Source organism: Neoarius graeffei, chromosome 26 (genome assembly GCF_027579695.1).
Source record: "Neoarius graeffei isolate fNeoGra1 chromosome 26, fNeoGra1.pri, whole genome shotgun sequence".
Lineage (NCBI taxonomy): Eukaryota > Metazoa > Chordata > Actinopteri > Siluriformes > Ariidae > Neoarius > Neoarius graeffei.
The window spans coordinates 16,672,542-16,695,284 of record NC_083594.1 but is presented as its reverse complement, the minus strand read 5'-3'; the positions used below and the strand labels follow the sequence as shown (position 1 = coordinate 16,695,284).

General features: G+C 42.1%; 1 protein-coding gene across 1 annotated transcript in view; it reads left to right on the top strand.

Moving 5' to 3' along the window:
- dock3 (dedicator of cytokinesis 3) overlaps window positions 1-22,743 on the top strand; it is a 542,206-nt gene that overhangs the window by 407,767 nt on the left and 111,696 nt on the right. Inside the window, exons 15-18 of the mRNA XM_060909764.1 lie at window positions 5,261-5,278; window positions 15,194-15,318; window positions 16,814-16,976; window positions 17,549-17,655. Coding sequence (XP_060765747.1) covers window positions 5,261-5,278; window positions 15,194-15,318; window positions 16,814-16,976; window positions 17,549-17,655 — 413 coding nt within the window. The remainder of the gene's footprint in view (window positions 1-5,260; window positions 5,279-15,193; window positions 15,319-16,813; window positions 16,977-17,548; window positions 17,656-22,743) is intronic.

Below are 22,743 nucleotides of genomic sequence, written 5' to 3'. Positions count from 1 at the left end.
GGTTAATATCCTTTTTTTTTTGTCAATCAATCCTGATGCACCTGAGATATTGTGGGTTTTTTTTTTTTTTTACGGAGTTAAACTAGCTATCCCAGTGTGAGAAGAACATCTCTGAAAAGGGTCTACAAGACATATTCTGTATATGCAATGGAATTGAGACAATTTGCAGCCATTACAGCTGTTGTCAGATTATGTAAATTGGAAATATGCAAATGAAACAGATCCTAAATAATACACTGTCATTATAACAAAAGCCACAGCATATGATAGAAAAACGTGAGCTGTATTGAAGGAAAAAAGTGAAGCGAGGATGATTATGAGATTATTCCAGGATGCACTCTCTCTTCTAGAGCCAATGGTTAAATGGAGATGGACCACATTATAAAGTGCAATCCCTGTGACTCAGCAGCAAACCCAGGGGGAAGGCACCTATGCTATTATTAAGTCTAACTATTTATACCAGTGTGTGTACTGCAGGATCTCTGACTCACACTATTTGGAGTCACAGCACACACATCCTAGTCCTGCCACAAATCCCGAGATTGAAAAAAAAAGTCCATCTGACAGGAACCCACTAAGTGCTGATTGGACCGAGGCACTCTTTTCCCAAATGTGAGGTCTGTTCCCTTTAAATGGATGGGGATTGATGGAATGTGTGTGTCTCATTTTATATTCTGGTCAGCACCCTCAATTATGCATGCCCATCTTCTCAAATTTTTCAGTTTGAGCCAGGTAAAGACCTGGCTTTATATTGCTCATCTTTAGCACCTGAAAGCTGGCATTTATAAGCAGATCCAAGGCTGTGTTTAAATGCAGCATTTTGAAATGTCAGTCAGGCCTGGAACGTCCTTAGAACCATGTGGTATTTATGTGTGCATTTTTAATAGGAGCTTGAAATGAATTGAACTAGAATGCCTGGAAGAACCTTATATACTGTATCATGGTAATAGTGAAATCTGCGTTTTGTGATCTTGAATGTGACAGAAATATAGACTATGTGGTTTGTGGACACCTGACCATCACACTCGTATGTTGGTCTTCCCCAAACTATTGCCAAAAAGTTTGAAGCACACAATTCTCGAGAATGTCTAAAGGCCCGGTCCTACAATACCAATAACTATAACGATAACTATAAATAAATCAGTCCCTTGCAGTTTATGTGGTTGGTGCTCACACCAGACCGATAACGATACCTATAGCCCAGGCCTGGGTTTATCTTGCTTCTGGAGCGATTTTTTTTTCCAGGCCTGGACCTGATCTGATAAAACATCTGACCAATCAGGTAATTGTTGACATGTGACATTGTCTGAGCACGTGCTATTTTTCCTGGGCATCTTTGTACATCCTTGTTGCATCATGGACGAGAAGCTGATCATAGAAGTGTCGAAGAATCCCATGCTTTATGACAAAAAGTACAAGCTGGACAAAGATACAGCCAAAAAGGAAGATGTGTGGAAGGTCATCGGCAGTAGAGTGGGTATGACTGTATATCTTTAAGTACAGTGGTGCTTGAAAGTTTGTGAACCCTTTAGAATTTTCTATATTTCTGCATAAATATGACCGAAAACATCATCAGATTTTCACACAAGTCCTAAAAGTAGATAAAGAGAACCCAGTTAAACAAATGAGACAAAAATATTATACTTTGTCATTTATTTATTGAGGAAAATGATCCAATATTACATATCTGTGAGTGGCAAAAGTATGTGGACCTCTAGGGTTAGCAGTTAATTTGAAGGTGAAATTAGAGTCAGGTGTTTTCAATCAATGGGATGACAATCAGGTGAGAGTGGGCACCCTGTTTTATTTAAAGAACAGGGATCTATCAAAGTCTGATCTTCACAACACATGTTTGTGGAAGTGTATTATGGCACGAACAAAGGAGATTTCTGAGGACCTCAGAAAAAGCATTGTTGATGCTCATCAGGCTGGAAAAGGTTACAAAACCATCTCTAAAGAGTTTGGACTCCACCAATCCACAGTCAGACAGATTGTGTATTAATGAAGGAAATTCAAGACCATTGTTACCCTCCCCAGGAGTGGTCGACCAACAAAGATCACTTCAAGAGCAAGGCATGTAATAGTGGGCGAGGTCACAAAGGACCCCAGGGTAACTTCTAAGCAACTGAAGGCCTCTCTCATATTGGCTAATGTTCATGAGTCCACCATCAGGAGAACACTGAACAACAATGGTGTGCACGGCAGGGTTGCAAGGAGAAAGCCACTGCTCTCCAAAAAGAACATTACTGCTCATCTGCAGTTTGCTAAAGATCATGTGGACAAGCCAGAAGGCTATTGGAAAAATGTTTTGTGGACAGATGAGATCAAAATCAAACTTTTTGGTTTAAATGAGAAGCGTTATATTTGGAGAAAGGAAAACACTGCATTCCAGCATAAGAACCTTAACCCATCTGTGAAACATGGTGGTGGTAGTATCATGGTTTGGGCCTGTTTTGCTGCATCTGTGCCAGGACGGCTTGCCATCATTGATGGAACAATGAATTCTGAATTATAGGAGCAAATTCTAAAGGAAAACGTCGGGACATCTGTCCATGAACTGAATCTCAAGAGAAGGTGGGTCATGCTGCAAGAAAACGACCCTAAGCATATAAGTCGTTCTCCCAAAGAATGGTTAAAGAAGAATAAAGTTAATGTTTTGGAATGGCCAAGTCAAAGTCCTGACCTTAATCCAATCGAAATGTTGTGGAAGGACCTGAAGCGAGCAGTTCATGTGAGAAAACCCACCAACATCCCAGAGTTGAAGCTGTTCTGTATGGAGGAATGGGCTAAAATTCCTCCAAGCCAGTGTGCAGGACTGATCAACAGTTACCGGAAACGTTTAGTTGCAGTTATTGCTGCACAAGGGGGTCACACCAGATACTGAAAGCAAAGATTCAAATACTTTTGCCACTCACAGATATGTAATATCGGATCATTTTCCTCATTAAATAAATGACCAAGTATAATATTTTCTTCTCATTTGTTTAACTGGGTTCTCTTTATCTACTTTTAGGACTTGTGTGAAAATCTGATGATGTTTTAGGTCGTATTTATGCAGAAATATAGAAAAGTCTAAAGGGCTCACAAACTTTCAAGCACCACTGTATGTCTTCTTTTCTGCTTCTTTTGGCTTTGCCTTCTGTGCAAAATGAGCATCAAAAGCAGCTCTTCCTCGCTGTCACTGTCAGTCATTGTGTGCTGTTGAGTGCACTGGGTGTGCACACTAACAGCATTCAACTGCGACATTTTCCCATGAAAACCAACAACCATGTATATTTATTTACCTGAGTGGCAGGACCAACCGATGATACAGTCGGGATTATAATTGTGGTGTGACTCTTCCAGACTGAAACTAAATTCACGCATAGGTATAGTCATAGTGGTAGTTATAGTTGTTGGTGTTGTGGGACTGGGCCCCAAGAAAGTTCTCGCATTTAAAATTCTCCTATACTGGAACTAAGAGGCCCAGCTGTTCCAGCATGAGTATGCCCCTGTGTACAAAGCAAGCTCCATGAAGACACGGTTTGCCAATGTTGGAGTGGAAGAATTTGCATGATTTGCACAGAGCTCTGACCTCAACCCTACCGAACACCTTTGGAATGAATTGGGACACAGAATGTGTGCCAGGCTTCCATATTAGTGCCTGACCTTATTAATGCTTTTGTGGCTGAGCATCCAAAGTTAATTAGTGCAACTTCTTGCCTTCTTAATGCATTTGAGATCAAAGAGTAAATAGTAAATACTAAAAATACAGTAAATAGTCCTATTCCACAACTGTACTAATTCATATTATGTCAAGAACCGCTCAGCTAAGTAAAGAGAAATGACATCCATCATTACTTTAAGACATGAAGTGCCTTTTAATTAATAATAATAAGAATAATAATAAAGAATGTTGAATTAGAAGGTGTGTCGAAACTTTTGATTGGTACTGTTACTTGCGGAACACTGCATCACATACAGGCATGCTTCTGTATTGGAAATCACAAAATGGGCTCAGGAATATTTCCAGAGAACATTATCTGTGAACACAATTCACCGTGCCATCTGCCGTTGCCAGCTAAAACTTTATAGTTCAAAGAAGAAGCCGTATCTAAACATGATCCAGAAGCGCAGACGTCTTCTCTGGGCCAAGGCTCATTTAAAATGGACTGTGGCAAAGTGGAAAACTGATCTGTGGTCAGACGAATCAAAATTTGAAGTTCTTTGTGGAAATCAGGGACGCCGTGTCATTCGGACTAAAGAGGAGAAGGACGACCCAAGTTGTTATCAGCGCTCAGTTCAGAAGCCTGCATCTCTGATGGTGTGGGGTTGCATTAGTGCATGTGGCATGGGCAGCTTACACATCTGGAAAGACACCATCAATGCTGAAAGGTATATCCAGGTTCTAGAGCAACATATGCTCCCATCCAGACGACGTCTCTTTCAGGGAAGACCTTGCATTTTCCAACATGACAATGCTAAACCACATACTGCATCAATTACAGCATCATGGCTGCGTAGAAGAAGGGTCCGGGTACTGAACTGGCCAGCCTGCAGTCCAGATCTTTCACCCATAGAAAACATTTGGCGCATCATAAAACGGAAGATACGACAAAAAAGACCTAAGACAGTTGAGCAACTAGAATCCTACATTAGACAAGAATGGGTTAACATTCCTATCCCTAAACTTGAGCAACTTGTCTCCTCAGTCCCCAGACGTTTACAGACTGTTGTAAAGAGAAAAGGGGATGTCTCACAGTGGTAAACATGGCCTTGTCCCAACTTTTTTTGAGATGTGTTGTTGTCATGAAATTTAAAATCACCTAATTTTTCTCTTTAAATGATGCATTTTCTCAGTTTAAACATTTCATATGGCATCTATGTTCTATTCTGAATAAAATATGGAATTTTGAAACTTCCACATCATTGCATTCCGTTTTTATTTACAATTTGTACTTTGTCCCAACTTTTTTGGAATCGGGGTTGTAATACAAATGTAATCTACTATAGCTAGCGAATCTTTGTACAGAAATGTTGCTTGCTAGTTTAGTTAGTGATATATTGTGTAATACTGGACAATACATACACAATTTCAAGTCTCGTATCTCATTGAAATAAAGCTTTTAACCCCCATGAAACAACACAAAAAATGATGTTTTGTTGCAGGAAAACACATTGATTTACTGATCTTTATGGATTTTTTTCCCCTTTCTTAAATCATATTTGTGTGTTTCTTTCTTTTCACATTGCCATTTCTGCTCTCTCGGTGCCCTTTAAGAAATGAAGATAGATGATTGTAAGTGTGACACACGAGCCTGAGTTTGTCTCTGCTGCTTGCTTAATCTTCATTTATTAACAGTAGTGCGGTTTTCATATCTAATGTTGACATTGCGTGTTCTTAACTCCATTTTCATATCTAATCCTGACTCTGTCTGCTGTTAGAGCTTGAATCAATTGACTTTCATAATAATAATAATAATAATAATAATAAGCTGGCAGCAGGTGATCAGTTTCAACCAGCCTGGAGTTTGCCATGTCTGCTGAATAAATTGCACAGTTTGAATACTTACTCTGTCCAAACAACTACTAACATAAAAGCAAATTGGGAAATTTTTCAGACGTGTTATCTAATTAATACGACCGGGCGGGACATGCCATTAGAGGAAAAATACAGTGGAATTCCTCTAGTAGATTACTTTCCGATAACAGCACACCCTGAAGACTTTTAATCCTCTTATCCTAAAATAATTCGCCAATGCTCACATTTTGTTTTTATTCATAAAAAAAAGTCATAAGTTTTATCGGTTTATCGTCACATTTACTTTTCACTTACATTATACAGTAGCAGCTTTCAACAGTCAGCCCCTTACCAGCCTCTCTTTTTTTTCTCCTTCTTGAAACTAATAAGACAAAAACGCAGCTTATCATATTCATGAAAAAACCACAAAGCCTCTCATCCTGAAGACTTCTTAAAACGTAATGTTACAGCTTTACGTCTGACTGTTACAAAGCACTGACACCAGAGACTCCTTATATGCTGTTTAACAATTGTTGCCTGAAATACAATCAAATTTGTCCCATCATTGGGCAGCAACGGCGGAGTGGCATACTCTCTCTCCCCTGTCAATTACAGCAACGCTAGTCAATCATGGGCGTCTGTGAGCCCATGCATACGAAAGTGGGCGGATGGCACTTTCCTCAGTGTCTTACGCCCCCCTAATGGTGGCATGAGGGAAACCGGAGCACCCGGAGGAAACCCACGCAGACAACATGCAAACTCTACACAGAAAGGCCCTCGTCGGCCACGGGGCTCGAACCCAGGACCTTCTTGCTGTGAGGCGATAGTGCTAACCACTACACCACCGTGCCGCCCCAGAAATGGAGCATTTTTATGCCTCTGCCACAGTAAGGTGCAGGAGGCATTATGTTTTCGGGTTGTCCGTCTGTCCGTGCGTCCGTCCCGAAACCTTGTGAACGCGATATCTCAAAGGCTAATGAAAGGAATTTCACCAAACTTTCACCATTTGTGCGCTTTGGGACAAACATGAACTGATTAGATTTTGAGATCAAAAGGTCTAAGGTCAAGGTCACTGTGAGGTCAAATGTCTGTCCGAAAACCTTGTGAACACAATATCTCCAAGGCGAATGAAAGGAATTCAACCAAACTTTCACCATTTGTGCATTTGGGGACAAAGATAAACTGATTAGATTTTGAGATCAAAAGGTCTAAGGTCAAGGTCACTGTGAGGTCAAATGTCTGTCTGAAAACCTTGTGAACACAATATCTCCAAGTCTGATACAAGTGATTTCACCAGGTCAAGATTACTGTGAGGTCAAATGTTCATCCCCAAATCACAACTTAATAAGGCGTGTAGTCTACCAGGCGGAGGCATCCCCATCAACGCCGTTGGCGTCGAGTTCTATCTAGTTATTTTTATTTTTTGCAAATTTGATAAAAACTTTATACAAAACGTCCAACAAAATAATTTCCGCTTAGAATGTAAACAAACTGGCAAAATTATAGTAGCAATTTGTGAAAAATGCAATAATAATAATTCTTAAAATATAAAAAAAAGATTTGTTCTTAACAGCAAATACTTATATATAATAAAATAAATTTCATTTCATCTCATTATCTCTAGTCGCTTTATCCTGTTCTACAGGGTCGCAGGCAAGCTGGAGCCTATCCCAGCTGACTACGGGTGAAAGGCGGGGTACACCCTGGACAAGTCGCCAGGTCATCACAGGGCTGACACATAGACACAGACAACCATTCACACTCACATTCACACCTACGGTCAATTTAGAGTCACCAGTTAACCTAACCTGCATGTCTTTGGACTGTGGGGGAAACCGGAGCACCCGGAGGAAACCCACGCGGACACGGGGAGAACATGCAAACTCCACACAGAGAGGCCCTCGCCGGCCACGGGGCTCGAACCCGGACCTTCTTGCTGTGAGGCGACAGCGCTAACCACTACACCACCGTGCCGCCTAATAAAATAAAATAAATTAAAATACGAAATAAAAACTCTGTTTTTGAGTAGTTTTTATTTCATCCTCGGTTGGTTCAGCAACACGTTCCGCCATATTGTTTTTCTCTACTCACGGTATATGAGCTGATAGCCTAGTAGTAGAGTAGCTAATCAGAGTGTGCGATTGCTCATATCCATTGAATGTGAATAGAATAATTGAAGATATTTACATTAGATTTACAGTATCAGTCAAAAGTTTGTACACTCCTACTCATTCATTGGTTTTTCTGTATTTTGACTATTTTGTACATTATATCAAAACTATGAAATAACATCAGGAACATGTATGGAATTATGTGGTAAACAAAAAAAAAGTGTTAAAAAACAAAATATGTTTCATATTTTAGATTCTTCAAAGCAGCCACCGTTTACCTTGATGACGCTTTACACACTATCGGCATTATCGTAACCAGCTTCATGAGGTAGTCACCTGGAACGCTTTTCAATGAACTGGTGTGCCTCGTCAAAAGTTAATTAGTGCAATTTCTTGCCTTATTAATGTGTTTGAGATCAAACTGTAAATGGCAAATAATAAAAACACGGTAAATAGCCCTATTCAACAACTGTAGTAATCCATATTAGGTCAAAAAGCACTCAACTAAGGAAAGAGAAACGACATCCATCATTACTTGAAGATATGAAGTCTTTTTTAATGAATAAAAATAAAGAAAAACCATTGGATTCGAAGGTGTGTCCAAACTTTTGACTGGTACTGTACGTTTTCCCACGTTTTTTTTTTTTTTTTTTTCCGACGTTGCTGAACTATTTTCCTTCATCAGCTTTCATTTTGATGCATGGGGATTGTTGGGGAGAGTGGAATACCTGGCCAAGCTGTCTGAGCAGAGAGCTTTGCATGGATTTGGTAGACCGGAATAGCACCAAACCAGTGAAGGGGAAAGTCTAATACAGTACAAAAGCACTCGAAACAGAGCATGAACCCCATCTCTCACATATACACACACACAGAGCCGGTCTGTTCTTCCAGATAACATTTTTATCTTCAGCCATTCTGTCAGTGAAGCAGACAAACAGATGGAAGGTCTTTTATTTTTTCACTTAGTATATCCATCACACATATATTTTTTATTTTCCCATCATTTTCTGGTCTAGACCCTGCTCCCATATGCTCCTCCTGTGTGTTTGTAAGCAGCACTGCAGTGCTGTTTTATTTCATGCTTATCAGAATTATCATTTCGAATCTGAGAACCAAGCATTTGTCAGGTCCAGACACCTGCAGACGTCGCATGTGGAATTTGATTACAGCTTTTGCACAGCTACTTCAAACAGCGAGTGATTTTGTTGTTGGACTTGGCAGTGCAGTTTTGACTGATGTGTTCTCTGTAGACAAAGCAACAAGTGGTGCATTACAATGTGCTAAAAAAAAAAAAGCTTTGGAGTTTCTTCTTTGCTGAATTCATACACATTATTTTTGCACATATGGATGGCGCCTAGGGCGGCACGGTGGTGTAGTGGTTAGCGCTGTCGCCTCACAGCAAGAAGGTCCGGGTTCGAGCCCCGTGGCCGGCGAGGGCCTTTCTGTGTAGAGTTTGCATGTTCTCCCTGTGTCCGCGTGGGTTTCCTCCGGGTGCTCCGGTTTCCCCCACAGTCCAAAGACATGCAGGTTAGGTTAACTGGTGACTCTAAATTGACCGTAGGTGTGAATGTGAGTGTGAATGGTTGTCTGTGTCTATGTGTCAGCCCTGTGATGACCTGGCGACTTGTCCAGGGTGTACCCCGCCTTTCGCCCGTAGTCAGCTGGGATAGGCTCCAGCTTGCCTGCGACCCTGTAGAAGAGGATAAAGCGGCTACAGATAATGAGATGAGATGAATGAATGGATGGCGCCTTCATTGTATGACAGAGGCTTTAACAGATACAGACATGCTAGTGCACAACATGCCACATGATATTCAGTGAGATTCACGTGAAATTCAGTCATATTCAGATTTTAGTCCAGTTTAACTCGGGATGACCGCGAACTATCCTAGTGGTCGTGTTCGTTTCTCAGCCAGGAGATCGCGAGTTTTACTCCTGGTTAGGTCATACCAAACACCATCATAAAAATGGAACCTCCTGCCATCTGGCGAGGCACGCCATAATACAGATGCGAGTAGGGAGTCAGACTCTCGTACCGTAGTTAGCAGAGGACTGAGGACCAGAGGGCTGTAACCCTAACTATGTAATAGACAAGAAGCCAAGGGTTATAGAAACAGAGATTGGTGCTGCCCAGCGTCCCTTAAGGCCCTGGTTAGTACTGGGATGGGAAACTGTCTGGGAAGACCAGGTCCTGGCATGGGAGGGACTTTTGACTTTAACTTGGGTTATTGCTGAATATGAATACATGGACAGATATTGTGTACAGACTATTTATAGGTATAGGTGGACTATTTGAGACTAGTAGTGTACAACAGAATGGGGATCTCATGGGATTCAACAAAAAAATTAAGCGGACGCAAGGTTTTTACTTTCATGCAAGCTGAGCAATCAGATATAAAGCTCCTGGCTTTATATCTGACTTCAACATTTTTCTTTCTGAGACCAATGCAAATTCAAGCTTGTCTATACCGTCTAAGGTCCGCGTGCCTTTCTGCCTCGAGTCGTTCCCACTTCTCTTCAGTTTCTCCTCCGAAATATTTCTCAACATGGCGCTAACACGATGCTCAGCTAGTTGCATTTGAAGTGCGGTATAAATGTACGTAGCTAGCAAAAGCACCTCAATACTCAGTGCACCCGCCGTTATTGTTTTGAAAGAAACGCCGGTACACTCAATCTATTTGTATTTCCGATGCGTAGTATGTGATAAGTTGCCCCAGACACCGACGCTCTGTTGTGTTACACGTCATGTCTCTGGTTCTGTGACGCTTTCACGCTATGTAAAACACACACACGCGTGGTTTTATGCCGGCTTTGTTTGGTTCAGCATAGACAACTAAAGCCGGTATATTGAGGGGTCTTCTTAATGGCAATATTGTGGAATATCTGTGTAAAAGGGGCTAGAGTCCATGATGTGGTTAAAGGGGAACCAAATATAATATATACAGTTGCTGATGTGACAAAGTAACGTATTCTTAAGTATTCTATCAAATTTATACGCTAAACCGCACAAGAGTCGCCATTTTTAAAAGACTGTGACATCAGCGCTACCCACTGCACTAGCGGAACTCTCCGAAATAGAGGAGATAAGCGTGTAATCATGGCGTCGGGCGCATCAAGTGAAAGCGACAGCTCTGTCAAATCATACGAAGAGATCCCGCAAGACACACTGCAAGCAGGCTATGGCTTAGAAGGGTACCAGTTTGAACCTAGGAGAGGTACTCTCGACTCCGGTGATGAAATAAGAGAAGAAAGCTCGGATGATGGCGAGGATGAGACTGATGCTGACCATGGGCATGGCGAGCGTGGGGCAGAGCGTCTGCGTGCAGGTGACACGGCGTGGTGCTCGTGCGGAAAATGTAACGTGGAGTTGCTCACGAGTCCAGCAGAATTTATTTGCTGCAATGAGATAGGCGCCACCCGTGGACTTGCGAAATCGTCGCAAGAGGCAGAAACAGGTATTTCACACGTGCTATTCCCAACCTCAATGAGCCAACACAACTGGGCACATACATACGTCATGAGTGTTACGCAGAGAAAATGAACGTGCATTCTGATTGGATAAAATTAATACCATGGCGGGCTGTTCAAACTGCGGAAATAGTTTGCTCGAGCTACTTTCAAAACACTATAACTTTCCAACCTTAGAACAAAAAACTTTTGTAAGTCTTGAATAAGGTTCGTTAATGTGTGTTTTATTGTTATATTTACTCTATATATTGCCCTCTGTTCCCAAACAGAAATGGCAATCATAATTGTGACTGATCCAGCCAGAAACTAGAAATTTTCAAATAATAGGATAATATAAGGAAGAAAAACTAGAAACATGAAACGATGAAATAAAAGACTTTGAGAAGGAAAAATTGAAAATGCACGCACAAAATTTAGCATTGCGGATCCATACAAAACAGAAAGAACGCAGAAACTTGAAGTGGAGTCGATATGTCATCTAGGTATTGATATGAATCGAATATGCCATGCACTGAGAGGCTCCAGTTGAAATGATGGATTCTCTGAGGTGACTGGCGTCATACTATTTTGTGAGGGGCGCAGAATCCATAATTACCCGTGCCTCTTGATGTATGGCATATCTGATTGATATCCCTCATTAAAAAATTCCAAACTAAAAGTGTTAAGTTTGAATCTCGGCATAAAGTCACTGGAGGCAGCCATGTTTGTTGTTTACGCCGGAGCGACCTTCGGCCTGCGCATGTGTAATGTACCATGCTATCGTCTGCCTCACTCGGCATGATCATGATGCGTAGATTTACGCCCACAACTGTGACTCGAGTCGGCCGTCTAGCTTGAAATCGTGATGTCAGTTCATGGTATATCCAGGATATCCCATGGACTGACTCACACCATATCTCATCTCATTATCTGTAGCCGCTTTATCCTGTTCTACAGGGTCGCAGGCAAGCTGGAGCCTATCCCAGCTGACTACGGGCGAAAGGCGGGGTACACCCTGGACAAGTCGCCAGGTCATCACAGGGCTGACACATAGACACAGACAACCATTCACACTCACATTCACACCTACGGTCAATTTAGAGTCACCAGTTAACCTAACCTGCATGTCTTTGGACTGTGGGGGAAACCGGAACACCCGGAGGGAACCCATGCGGACACGGGGAGAACATGCAAACTCCGCACAGAAAGGCCCTCGCCGGCCACGGGGCTCGAACCCGGACCTTCTTGCTGTGAGGTGACAGCGCTAACCACTACACCACCGTGCCGCCCGGACGGTATACTAAATATACTAAATATGGCTATTGGAAGCACAGTCTGTGATTTGAGACTTGAGTTTTTGTGAGCTATGAAGTAATGTTCATTTTAGTTTCATTTGGCCTTTTGTAGTAATTTATACTCATGCGCAATACATATAAACCCTCAAGAATAATATCTTCATTTCTGAAGAGAGGCATAATTTAAAAACAAAACAACAAAAAAAAACAGATTTTGCTTTGGGGAACTGTTCTTAGGTATTATTTTTGAAAAAAAAAAACCCTGCATTTATTTATTTATGAAGGCTAAATCTAATTCTGTGTTCGTTTGATAACACAGCGCTGGACCAACACAAAACAAAATGCAAATTGCTCATGGCATTCCGACAGCTCGGAGAACACACTGGTGCAGAGACCGTGGGTTGATGGGTCAACGTTTTGGTAGAGATTAGCATGAGGTTAGCATGGCGCTCCCACACACTGAGAAGGGGAGGAGTGGAGGAGTATTGTGCTCTGTGGGAATAATTGGGCTGAGCTGTTGAAAGCAGATCGTATTCTCTATGACAGACTAGCATCAGTAATATTACATCATAGTTAGCCCAAACATTTTGTCTTTTGCTAATGAAATATTTGATAGGAATAAAACGCTGGGCTTGTGTAAAGATGAAATGTGTGAGCTACTAAACAGAGTGTACTATGGGATATACAGTATAAAGTTCTCTTCTCATCTCATTATCTGTAGCCGCTTTATCCTTCTACAGGGTCGCAGGCAAGCTGGAGCCTATCCCAGCTGACTACGGGCGAAAGGCGGGGTACACCCTGGACAAGTCGCCAGGTCATCACAGGGCTGACACATAGACACAGACAACCATTCACACTCACATTCACACCTACGGTCAATTTAGAGTCACCAGTTAACCTAACCTGCATGTCTTTGGACTGTGGGGGAAACCGGAGCACCCGGAGGAAACCCACGCGGACACGGGGAGAACATGCAAACTCCGCACAGAAAGGCCCTCGCCGGCCACGGGGCTCGAACCCGGACCTTCTTGCTGTGAGGCGACAGCGCTAACCACTACACCACCGTGCCGCCCCAGTATAAAGTTGTATGGTGCAATATGGTTTTTTTTATTATTATTCTTATACATAATTTCATGTTTTTCACACCAGACTAGCAAAATTTAAGGATGCTTAATTGATTCGAGTTTCACTTTTTAAAGCTGGCTTGACACCAGGTTGATTTGTAACCCAATCTTGCAGTCATAGACAGAAATTACACATCAAAAAATAATCATGAGATGAGTTTGGTGGTTTGATTGATAATGTAAACAGATTGCAGGCTTGTAGTACTCAAGTCCGACTCGTGCCCTAATTTTAAGGACTCGTGACTCGACTTGGACTTGAGCACTGATGACTCGGACTCGGACTCGTGCATTAACTGCATTCGGACTCGTAAATCGGAGACGAGGACTCGGATTTTTTCTTTATTTTTTGTGACATACCATAATAATTTGGCATAAGCGATTTATTTCTACATTAAGTTTTGTAGTCATTTCATGCAAGAGTGTCACACCTGTGCGCCTTGGCACGTGCACCAGATAGACTCTCGGGCGCGCTCCGGACAGCGTGTGCGCCGTAAACGACTCACGCCTGCACAGGATTAAGGCGCAATTAGCACATCACTATAAAAACTGTGAAAACACCCTTACTTTGCGAAGTATTGAGTTTTGTTGCTGACACGTTATTGATTCTTCTTTTCTTGTTTGATTTCCTGTTTCTCGTCTTTGATTCTGCCGAGTCTACGATAGCCTGTTTGTGCCTCGCTCGACCTATTGTCTGTTTCACCGTTTTACGATTTTGCCTGCCATTCCGGATTGTTTCTGTCTTCACTTGTATTAATAAACACACCTTCTGCACTTACATCCGTCTCCCAACCATCTCTGACAGAATACTTCGCACTCCCTGGCAAAGAGAAGCACATTCACCTGTTCATACGTCATGTTCAGGAACAAACTAATGTTAATGGCACTGAAACAGCCACCGTCAAATAGTACGGTTGGAGTCTTGTTCTCAGACTCGAAATTTTGAACTTGAACGCTGGGGACTTGAGACTGGACTTGGACTCGAGGTTTAGTGACTCGACTACAACACTGGCAGATTGTAGTAATTTTCTTTAATCACAGGTCTATCGTAAGAGGATCTTTATCAGATAATCTGACATGGAGAACACATGGTATTGCATTGTGACAAAACTTCAAAGATCTCTGAAATTGCCTGGTGTAAAATTGGCTTGATGCCTGCCTAAACCCCTCACACTACAAGATTACTTGGGCAGATAATCACTTCTGACCAGCCTTGAATCAGGAACGCCTCCACGATTATCTTAAGGGGCAAATCAGACCCAAAATCAGCCCAATTATCCTCTAGTGTGGGGCCAGCCATTCATTCATAAATAAAGTCATCCAATTATGGATGGACGTGGACATCATTTATTTTTCTTGGACATATAAAATGTTTTGCAAAATTATATGCACACTTTCATGTCGTGGTTAAACAGATTAAACTGTGAGGTGATTACACCAGTCAGTTTTACCTTGCCTCCATACTACAGCTCGTCTTCGAGTTTAGATAAATGAGCGGCCAGAATCTATTAAGCTCTCTCTTTCTCTCGATAACACGCCATGTTCTAAAGTAAGCTCACGTTGTCAGTGTTGATCAATCTGCTTTGCCCTTTGGGATTGAATGTTTGCCGTTCAGTTCCGGAAATGCTGATATTGTAAAGACGCTACTTGAATGCTTTGATATAGCCATCTTCACTGATTATATGTTCACATGATCATGTATTTTTGTTGATGTTTTAGGTGATATCCGTAATGATTTGTACCTCACCTTGGAAAGAGGTGACTTTGAGAGAGGAGGGAAGAGCGTACAGAAGAACATCGAGGTCACTGTGTATGTGTTGTATGCCGATGGAGAGATTCTTAAGGTATATTTTGGAAATCATATTAAAATTAAAATGTTATTCGACTAACACCAGTCAAGATTTGTTTGTTTGTTTGTTTTGTATTTGAGTTTTTTTTCCCCTGTAATGAAGCTCCTTTTCTAACCCTAATTGAGGTGTTTGAGTTTGAATTAGTCATGAAAGTGTTCCGGATTTTCCCGGAATTCCGGATTTTTAGATTTTCATGAAAATTCCTCTGGATTTTTTCCGCTAATGACCCGGAAATCCGGATATTTGACAAAACTCTTGAAAATCTCCGGTTTTCCGAATGGAGAAATGTATTTTTCGGATTTTTCGCGTTCCTAGACGCGGCGTAATACTTCGCATCGTCCTTGCATGGGCGCAGTCCTTAAATAGCCCAAACATAGTTCATTGATTAAAGACGGGTGTTCTTTGTTAACGGCGCGCGTGCCGGAGCTTGTTAGGCGTGCCTTCAGGTGCACGTGCTAAGGCGCGCAGGACTGACGCCGTTCTGCACAAGCGCAACACAATCGCACTAGAAAGCATGTTCAAGCTGCCAGTGTAGCTGCAGTCTTTTTAGTTGCGAATTACAAGTAGTTCCTCGTGTTAATAATTCGCCATGTCAAAACAAGCAAAACTTGCCTCCTTCTTTCGACGTGAAGAGAGGTCAGCAATTTATTATATATTTTTTTCCCCATCAAAGTTGCATTTTGTGGCTTCGAAGCTAAGTTTTAGTGCCGTTTCTAGAACACAGCATCAAGAAAACGTGGAAGAAACAGCAATAATGGAAGAGCCGGTTTCTAAGCTGCCTAAAACTAGCAATGGTAATTTATTTTTTGTTACATAATGTACTCAGGCTGCCAGTCAGTGTGTGACACACACACACACAAAATCCTCACTACGCCCCTGATTTACATGAGAAATTTGGTATTCATTGGCGTGTTTAAATTTACAGACAATACAAACTAATGTAAACAATTTTGCTTCAACTCGCATAAATCCGAATTGGAAATGTTTTGTTCACTTTAGCTTCTGCAAACGCACAACTCGACTAAAAGATTGATAAACGGGGCTCAATGTCCCCAACATTGAAACCTGAAAGCTTGAGAAACTCTAACAGACCTTTACTTTTTAACAGGACTGTTTTGGGATTTTGCTGAGTTTACCTTCATGTCTGATTTTTTTTCAAAGTAATGAACTGTGTAGCAGGAAAATCACCGCGTTTTCTAAATGCACTCCTGAAAATTACTCATTAACTAGGGGAATTAAATTTGATATTTTTGACATCTTAATCATTAATGTGCATGAAAGAAAAAGGATTAAAAGTTATAACTTGTTTTAGTGAAAATAAGTACTAGAATGCAGGGTTTTGCGCGTTATGCTATTAAAATATTTTCGGGGGACGTTGTCCCCCCCCAATATCTTAGTTTGACTTTCAAAAGTTCAGGGATTTTTTCTTTGCTCCACTTTCATCTCTGTTGAATAAATATATAATAATCTGTACTTTTTTCTACTTTAGGACTGCATTAGCCTGGGCTCGGGAGAGCCGAATATCAGCGAACACCGTTCACTCGTCCTCTACCACAACAACAGCCCTCGCTGGAGTGAAGTGATCAAGCTGCCCATCCCCATCGACCGCTTCAGAGGCTCCCATCTGCGCTTCGAGTTCAGGCACTGTTCAAGTATGTTCTTGAATGATTTCACAAAATTCAACATATTCAACTGGGAACACAGTGACTGAGGTTGTACATTAGTGACTGAATGGTTATAAACCACTTTTGGACAGCGTTTTAAGGATAGAATACAAGAGATTCTGGACAACAGTATGATTTGAAATTCATTACATGAACACAAGTTCTGTCTTGGGGCGGCACGGTGGTGTAGTGGTTAGCGCTATCGCCTCACAGCAAGAAGGTCCTGGGTTCGAGCCCCGGGGCCGGCGAGGGCCTTTCTGTGTGGAGTTTGCATGTTGTCCGCGTGGGTTTCCCCCACAGTCCAAAGACATACAGGTTAGGTTAACTGGTGACTCTAAATTGACCGTGGGTGTGAATGGTTGTCTATGTGTCAGCCCTGTGATGACCTAGCGACTTGTCCAGGGTGTACCCTGCCTTTTGCCCGTAGTCAGCTGGGATAGGCTCCAGCTTGCCTGCGACCCTGTAGAACAGGATAAAGCGGCTAGAGATCATGAGATGAGATGAGATGAAGTTCTGTATTTACAATACCAGTGTGTTAAATCATATTCCTATTTCTGCAGCTAAAGACAAAGGCGAGAAGAAGCTCTTTGGTTTTGCTTTTACACCTTTAATGAGAGAAGATGGTACGACGCTGTCCGACGAGTGCCATGAGCTCTATGTGTACAAGGTCAGAACATTTTCACCTGCTCATTAAATCAGATTCAATTTGTACTTGTCTTTCAAAAAGTGCTTTGATATACATAGTGTGCTTCACTGTTTCTCTGATTTAATTCATAGAGACTTGGTTTTTAATTCATTAAAATTTTTAACACCTGAATATTTAAATAGCTCAGAATTTATTCTTGTACATCGATGACATTAAAAGGAATCAGGACGTAGTAGAGCACATGAAATGAATCCAAAGCACAGTATACAGGAAATCAGTAAAACCTCAGGCACAAGGAATACTGAAAGAATGAATTGTTTAAAGTCAAAGTCCCTGTCACACCAGAATCTGGTCTTCCCAGGCAGTCTCCTGTCCCAGTACGAACCAACTCTTTAAGGTATACGTATGGGTGCAGCACCAATCTCCATTTCAATAGCCCTCGGCCTCTCACCTATTGACCCTTCCCACTCACGTGACCTTCGTAAACGCGACCGCCATTTTGGACATGAAGAAATAACGGTTTATGGCACAGACCCTTTCGGTTCTCGCTCATCTAGCTGCTACAATGACTGCTTAGACTGCAACAATAATACCTAACACACATTTAAGTATCCGTCGTAAAGACGTGAAACTCGTCGAGTGACGAGTGTGTTCATTGATAAGCTAACACAATCTAAAAGTAGACATACCATCACACTGCCCTGGCGCTGTGTACAGTTTACCTTCTATGGTTTGTGCACTCACTATTTGCCATTACTTTCTCCAACCCAGTGTTCGAACTCTGACGATATTTTCGGGGGGGGGCCCTTTTTTTCCCTTGGGGGGGGGGGGGGGGGTGCTTGCGCTTGCGCTTGTCTCAGAGCGCGGATCTCCAAACACATGAGAAGCCTATCTTACGCACATATCACGCGGACTCCACACCTCCACACACGCATCGCGTCTGAAGTCATAACTCATCAGGGGAAATCGTGTCCGCATTGGCATGTTCAAAAAACAACCTCGCGTCAACAATGATACCACACGCAAGAAAAAAAAAAACAGTCAGGCTACTCAACACATCTGATCCACAGCAGCACCAAAGCATCACTGGAAATCATGTCAACAACCAATCTTCCATTTCAACACGCGTCAACAAACAAATGGCACCACAAACATGAACGAATCGGTCAGGCTACCGATTCCAAACCCACAGCAGACGAATAATTAAATGCATCTTACCTTAAAGCAGAATCGACCACAAAGGAAGTGTGTTGGAACTGTTGGCACACTTCCTTTCTACTAGTTTGTGTCCCCAACCTGGCAGCAGCAGTCGTTGTCATATCGGTTTATTTTATCTTTGATGTAAACACAACACTTCGGATATGCAAATGCTTCCCGTTACACACGATTGCTATGTCAATAAACATCATTTTGCCAATATTTTAGAGACCATCCATCTTCTCCGTCGGTCAGCATCTGTCGGGATCCGATAAAATGATAAATCTTGCCTTGTGTGTCGATGGTTACTACATCCAGGTGCACAACAATCCAATGGCATGATGGAAGTCTTGCTGAAAGTAAAAACTTTCTTTGATGGCTATATTCCTTTCGATGCTTCGCCGTCGTTCCTCGTTGTTGGCTGTGGTAAACTACTGGTAGTTCATGTCCAAAATGGCAGCCGCATTTGTCGTGACGTCACGTGGGATGGGTCAATACAGTTAAGGTTACAGTGGGGGGCTAGTCCTCTGGTAACCGTGAGAGTTTGACTCCCCACTCGCATCTGTATTGCCTTGCCAGATGGTAGATTTTTATAATGGTCTTTGGTATGACCCAACCGTGAGTAGAACTCATGATCTCCTGGTCAAGAGGCGGACATGCTAACCACTAGGTCAACTCGCGGTTGATTTAGGTAAGGATCAGGGAATAAAAGTTTGTCAAGTCTGATAGATGGATCAATGAGTGCTTGAGATAATGTAAAAACATAGATGGTTTATCTCAACATAAGAACCTACACTGGTTTGTGATGATATACTGTGGTCAGAAATTTACATACAGTGACATGAATGTCATCTTGGATATAAATGTCATGGCAATATTTGGGCTTTCAGTAATTTCTCTGAACTGTTATTTTTCTGTGGCAGAATGAATGTACAGCATACATCTTTAATTTAAAAAAAACACTAGAATTTGGTCTACAAGTTTTAATTTTTTTTGGGTTTTCTGAAATCAACGCAGGGGCAAAATTATACACACAGGGTCAAAAATGTACATATGTTCATTCAGATTATTAATTCAGAGGTGCTGAAACTTCCAAAATGTCCCTTATCTTGTCAAGGCCGAGGTCTCTTAACTTCCTGTTAGTGATCATGATTGGCCACAGCTGGTAGCTTTTCTGTGCCTTAATAAAAAGGGTTTGTTTACAGCACTCATTGGATTGACCAACACACAGTAAAATGGGAAAGTCCAAGGAGCTCAGTGCAGATCTGAGAAAGAGGATCGCAGATATACACAACTCCAGAATGTCTCTTGGAGCCATTTCTAAACAACTGCAAATTCCAAGACCAGTTCAAACAATTGTATGCAAGTTATTGTGAGGTGTAGTCACTTTGCCAAGCCACTTTGCTTAAAAAAATACAACAACCCAGAACGTCTCCCTCAGCTGAAAGGAAATTGGTTTGGATTGTCAGGAACAACCTGGGAACCACCATGGCACAGCCCTGCCATGTACTGGAAGCTGATGGATCACCGTCTACAGTTCAGATCACCATGGACTAAGAGGCTGCTATCCAAGAAATAATCCCCTGCTCCAAAATTGACACCTTCAAGCTTAACTAAAGTTTGAAGCTGACCACACGGACAAAGAAAAAGCCTTCTGGAAGAAAGTTGTATGGTCAGATGAGACAAAGATTGAGTTGTTTGGCCACAATAACCACCACGTACAGAGGGACACTGTACCAGCTGGTGGTGGTGGTAGGATCATCATGCTGTGGGGCTGTTTTGCTGCCAGTGGAACTGATTCATTGCACAAAGTGGATGGAATAATGAAGAAGGAGGACTACCTCAGAATTCTTTGGCATAAACTGTCAGAAACTTGAACACGACTTGGGAGTTACAGCAGGACAGTGAACCCAAACATGCATCAGAGCTGGTTGTGGAGGATAAAGCAGGCTAACATTAAGCTTAAAACAAGGCCTGACTTCAACCCTATTGAAAATATATGGACGGTGCTTATAAGTCGAGTCCATGCCAAGAAAAAAAAAACAAATTTAATTAAACTCTCCCAAATCTACCATAAAGAGTCATGAAATATCCAACCAGAATTCTGCCAGAAGCTTGTTCATGGTAAACAAAAATGTTTGGTCAAGGTGAATCTTGTGAAGAGACATTTTACCCAAATATTAGGTGTGCTGTATGTATAATTTTGACCCTGTGTTGATTTCAGAAAACCCAAAGAAAATTAAAACTTGTGCACCAAATTCTAGTGTTTTTTTTTAATTAATGATGTATGCTTTACATTCTGCCACAGAAAAAGAACAGTTCAGAGAAATTACTGAAAGCCCAAATATTGCCATGACATTCATATCCAAGATGACATTCATGTCACTGTGTGTAAATGTTTGACTGAAACTAGTGTGTGTGTGTGTGTGTGTGTGGTGCCACGGGAGTTTTGTTTACAGAATGTGTAGAAATGGCGTTAAAAAGCGTGCGGTATTTTGCATCGTTTTCACTGGCTGATCCTGTAGGGGCGCTATTGAGGTGATTATTTTTTGATAGTTACTGGATCAGCCAGCAAAAACGGTGCAGAATATCATGCACTTTTCATTACTGTTTCTGCACATACTGTAAACAGAACATCTGGTACAAAAATCCCATGGTGTCACACACACACGCACACACCTTTCAATCAGAAACCTTTTTGCCCACAGGATATAATGGAGGGGCGGCACGGTGGTGTAGTGGTTAGCGCTGTCGCCTCACAGCAAGAAGGTCCGGGTTCGAGCCCCGTGGCCGGCGAGGGCCTTTCTGTGCGGAGTTTGCATGTTCTCCCTGTGTCCGCGTGGGTTTCCTCCGGGTGCTCCGGTTTCCCCCACAGTCCAAAGACATGCAGGTTAGGTTAACTGGTGACTCTAAATTGACCGTAGGTGTGAATGTGAGTGTGAATGGTTGTCTGTGTCTATGTGTCAGCCCTGTGATGACCTGGCGACTTGTCCAGGGTGTACCCCGCCTTTCGCCCGTAGTCAGCTGGGATAGGCTCCAGCTTGCCTGCGACCCTGTGGAACAGGATAAAGCGGCTAGAGATAATGAGATGAGATATAATGGAATCTTTGCCAATATGCCAATTCGGGCAGGATATACGCTCACTGGCCATGTTATAAGGAACACCATATTAATACTGGTGGGATTGCAGTAACGCCCACCCCACTCTGCTCTCACAATAGCCTCTCAGTGTTGGCAACATCCCGTTTGAGATTCTTGTTCATGCTGACATGATTGAACCACATAATTGCTGCAGATTTGTCAGCTGCGCCATCATGGTGCGAATCTCCCATTCTACCACATGACAAAGGTGCTCTATTAGAGTCGGGTCTTGTGACTGAAGAAGCCGTGGAATTACAGTCCACAGAGTGTTCATGGAACCAGTTTGACACACATTGTTCAGTGATAATGCTGAAATAGACATTATACACTAAGATGAATACATTGTGGCCATAAATAGATGCTCATGGTCAACAATTCAGAAGAAGTTCTGTTTGTAATAAGTGGCCCAGTGTGTCACACTACACAACATTACACCACTGATCTGTTCACACAAGGAAGGCTGGGTCCATGGAGTCATGCTTTTGAAAACAGATTCTGACCCTACCATCTGCACGTCGCAGCAGAAGTCGAGACTCATCTTACCAGCCAATATGTTTCCAACCTTCAGCTGTCCGGTTTCAGTGAGCCTGTGTCTACTGTAGCCTCAGATTCTTGTTCTTGACTGACAGGAACTGAAGCTGATGTGGTCTTCTGCTGTTGGAATGCAGTTTTGATGAGCACTGCATGCTTTTCTGCTTACCACAGCTGATTAGAGTAGTTATTTGAGTTACCATAGCCTTCCTGTTTTTTTGGTTTAGTCATCATTCTGTT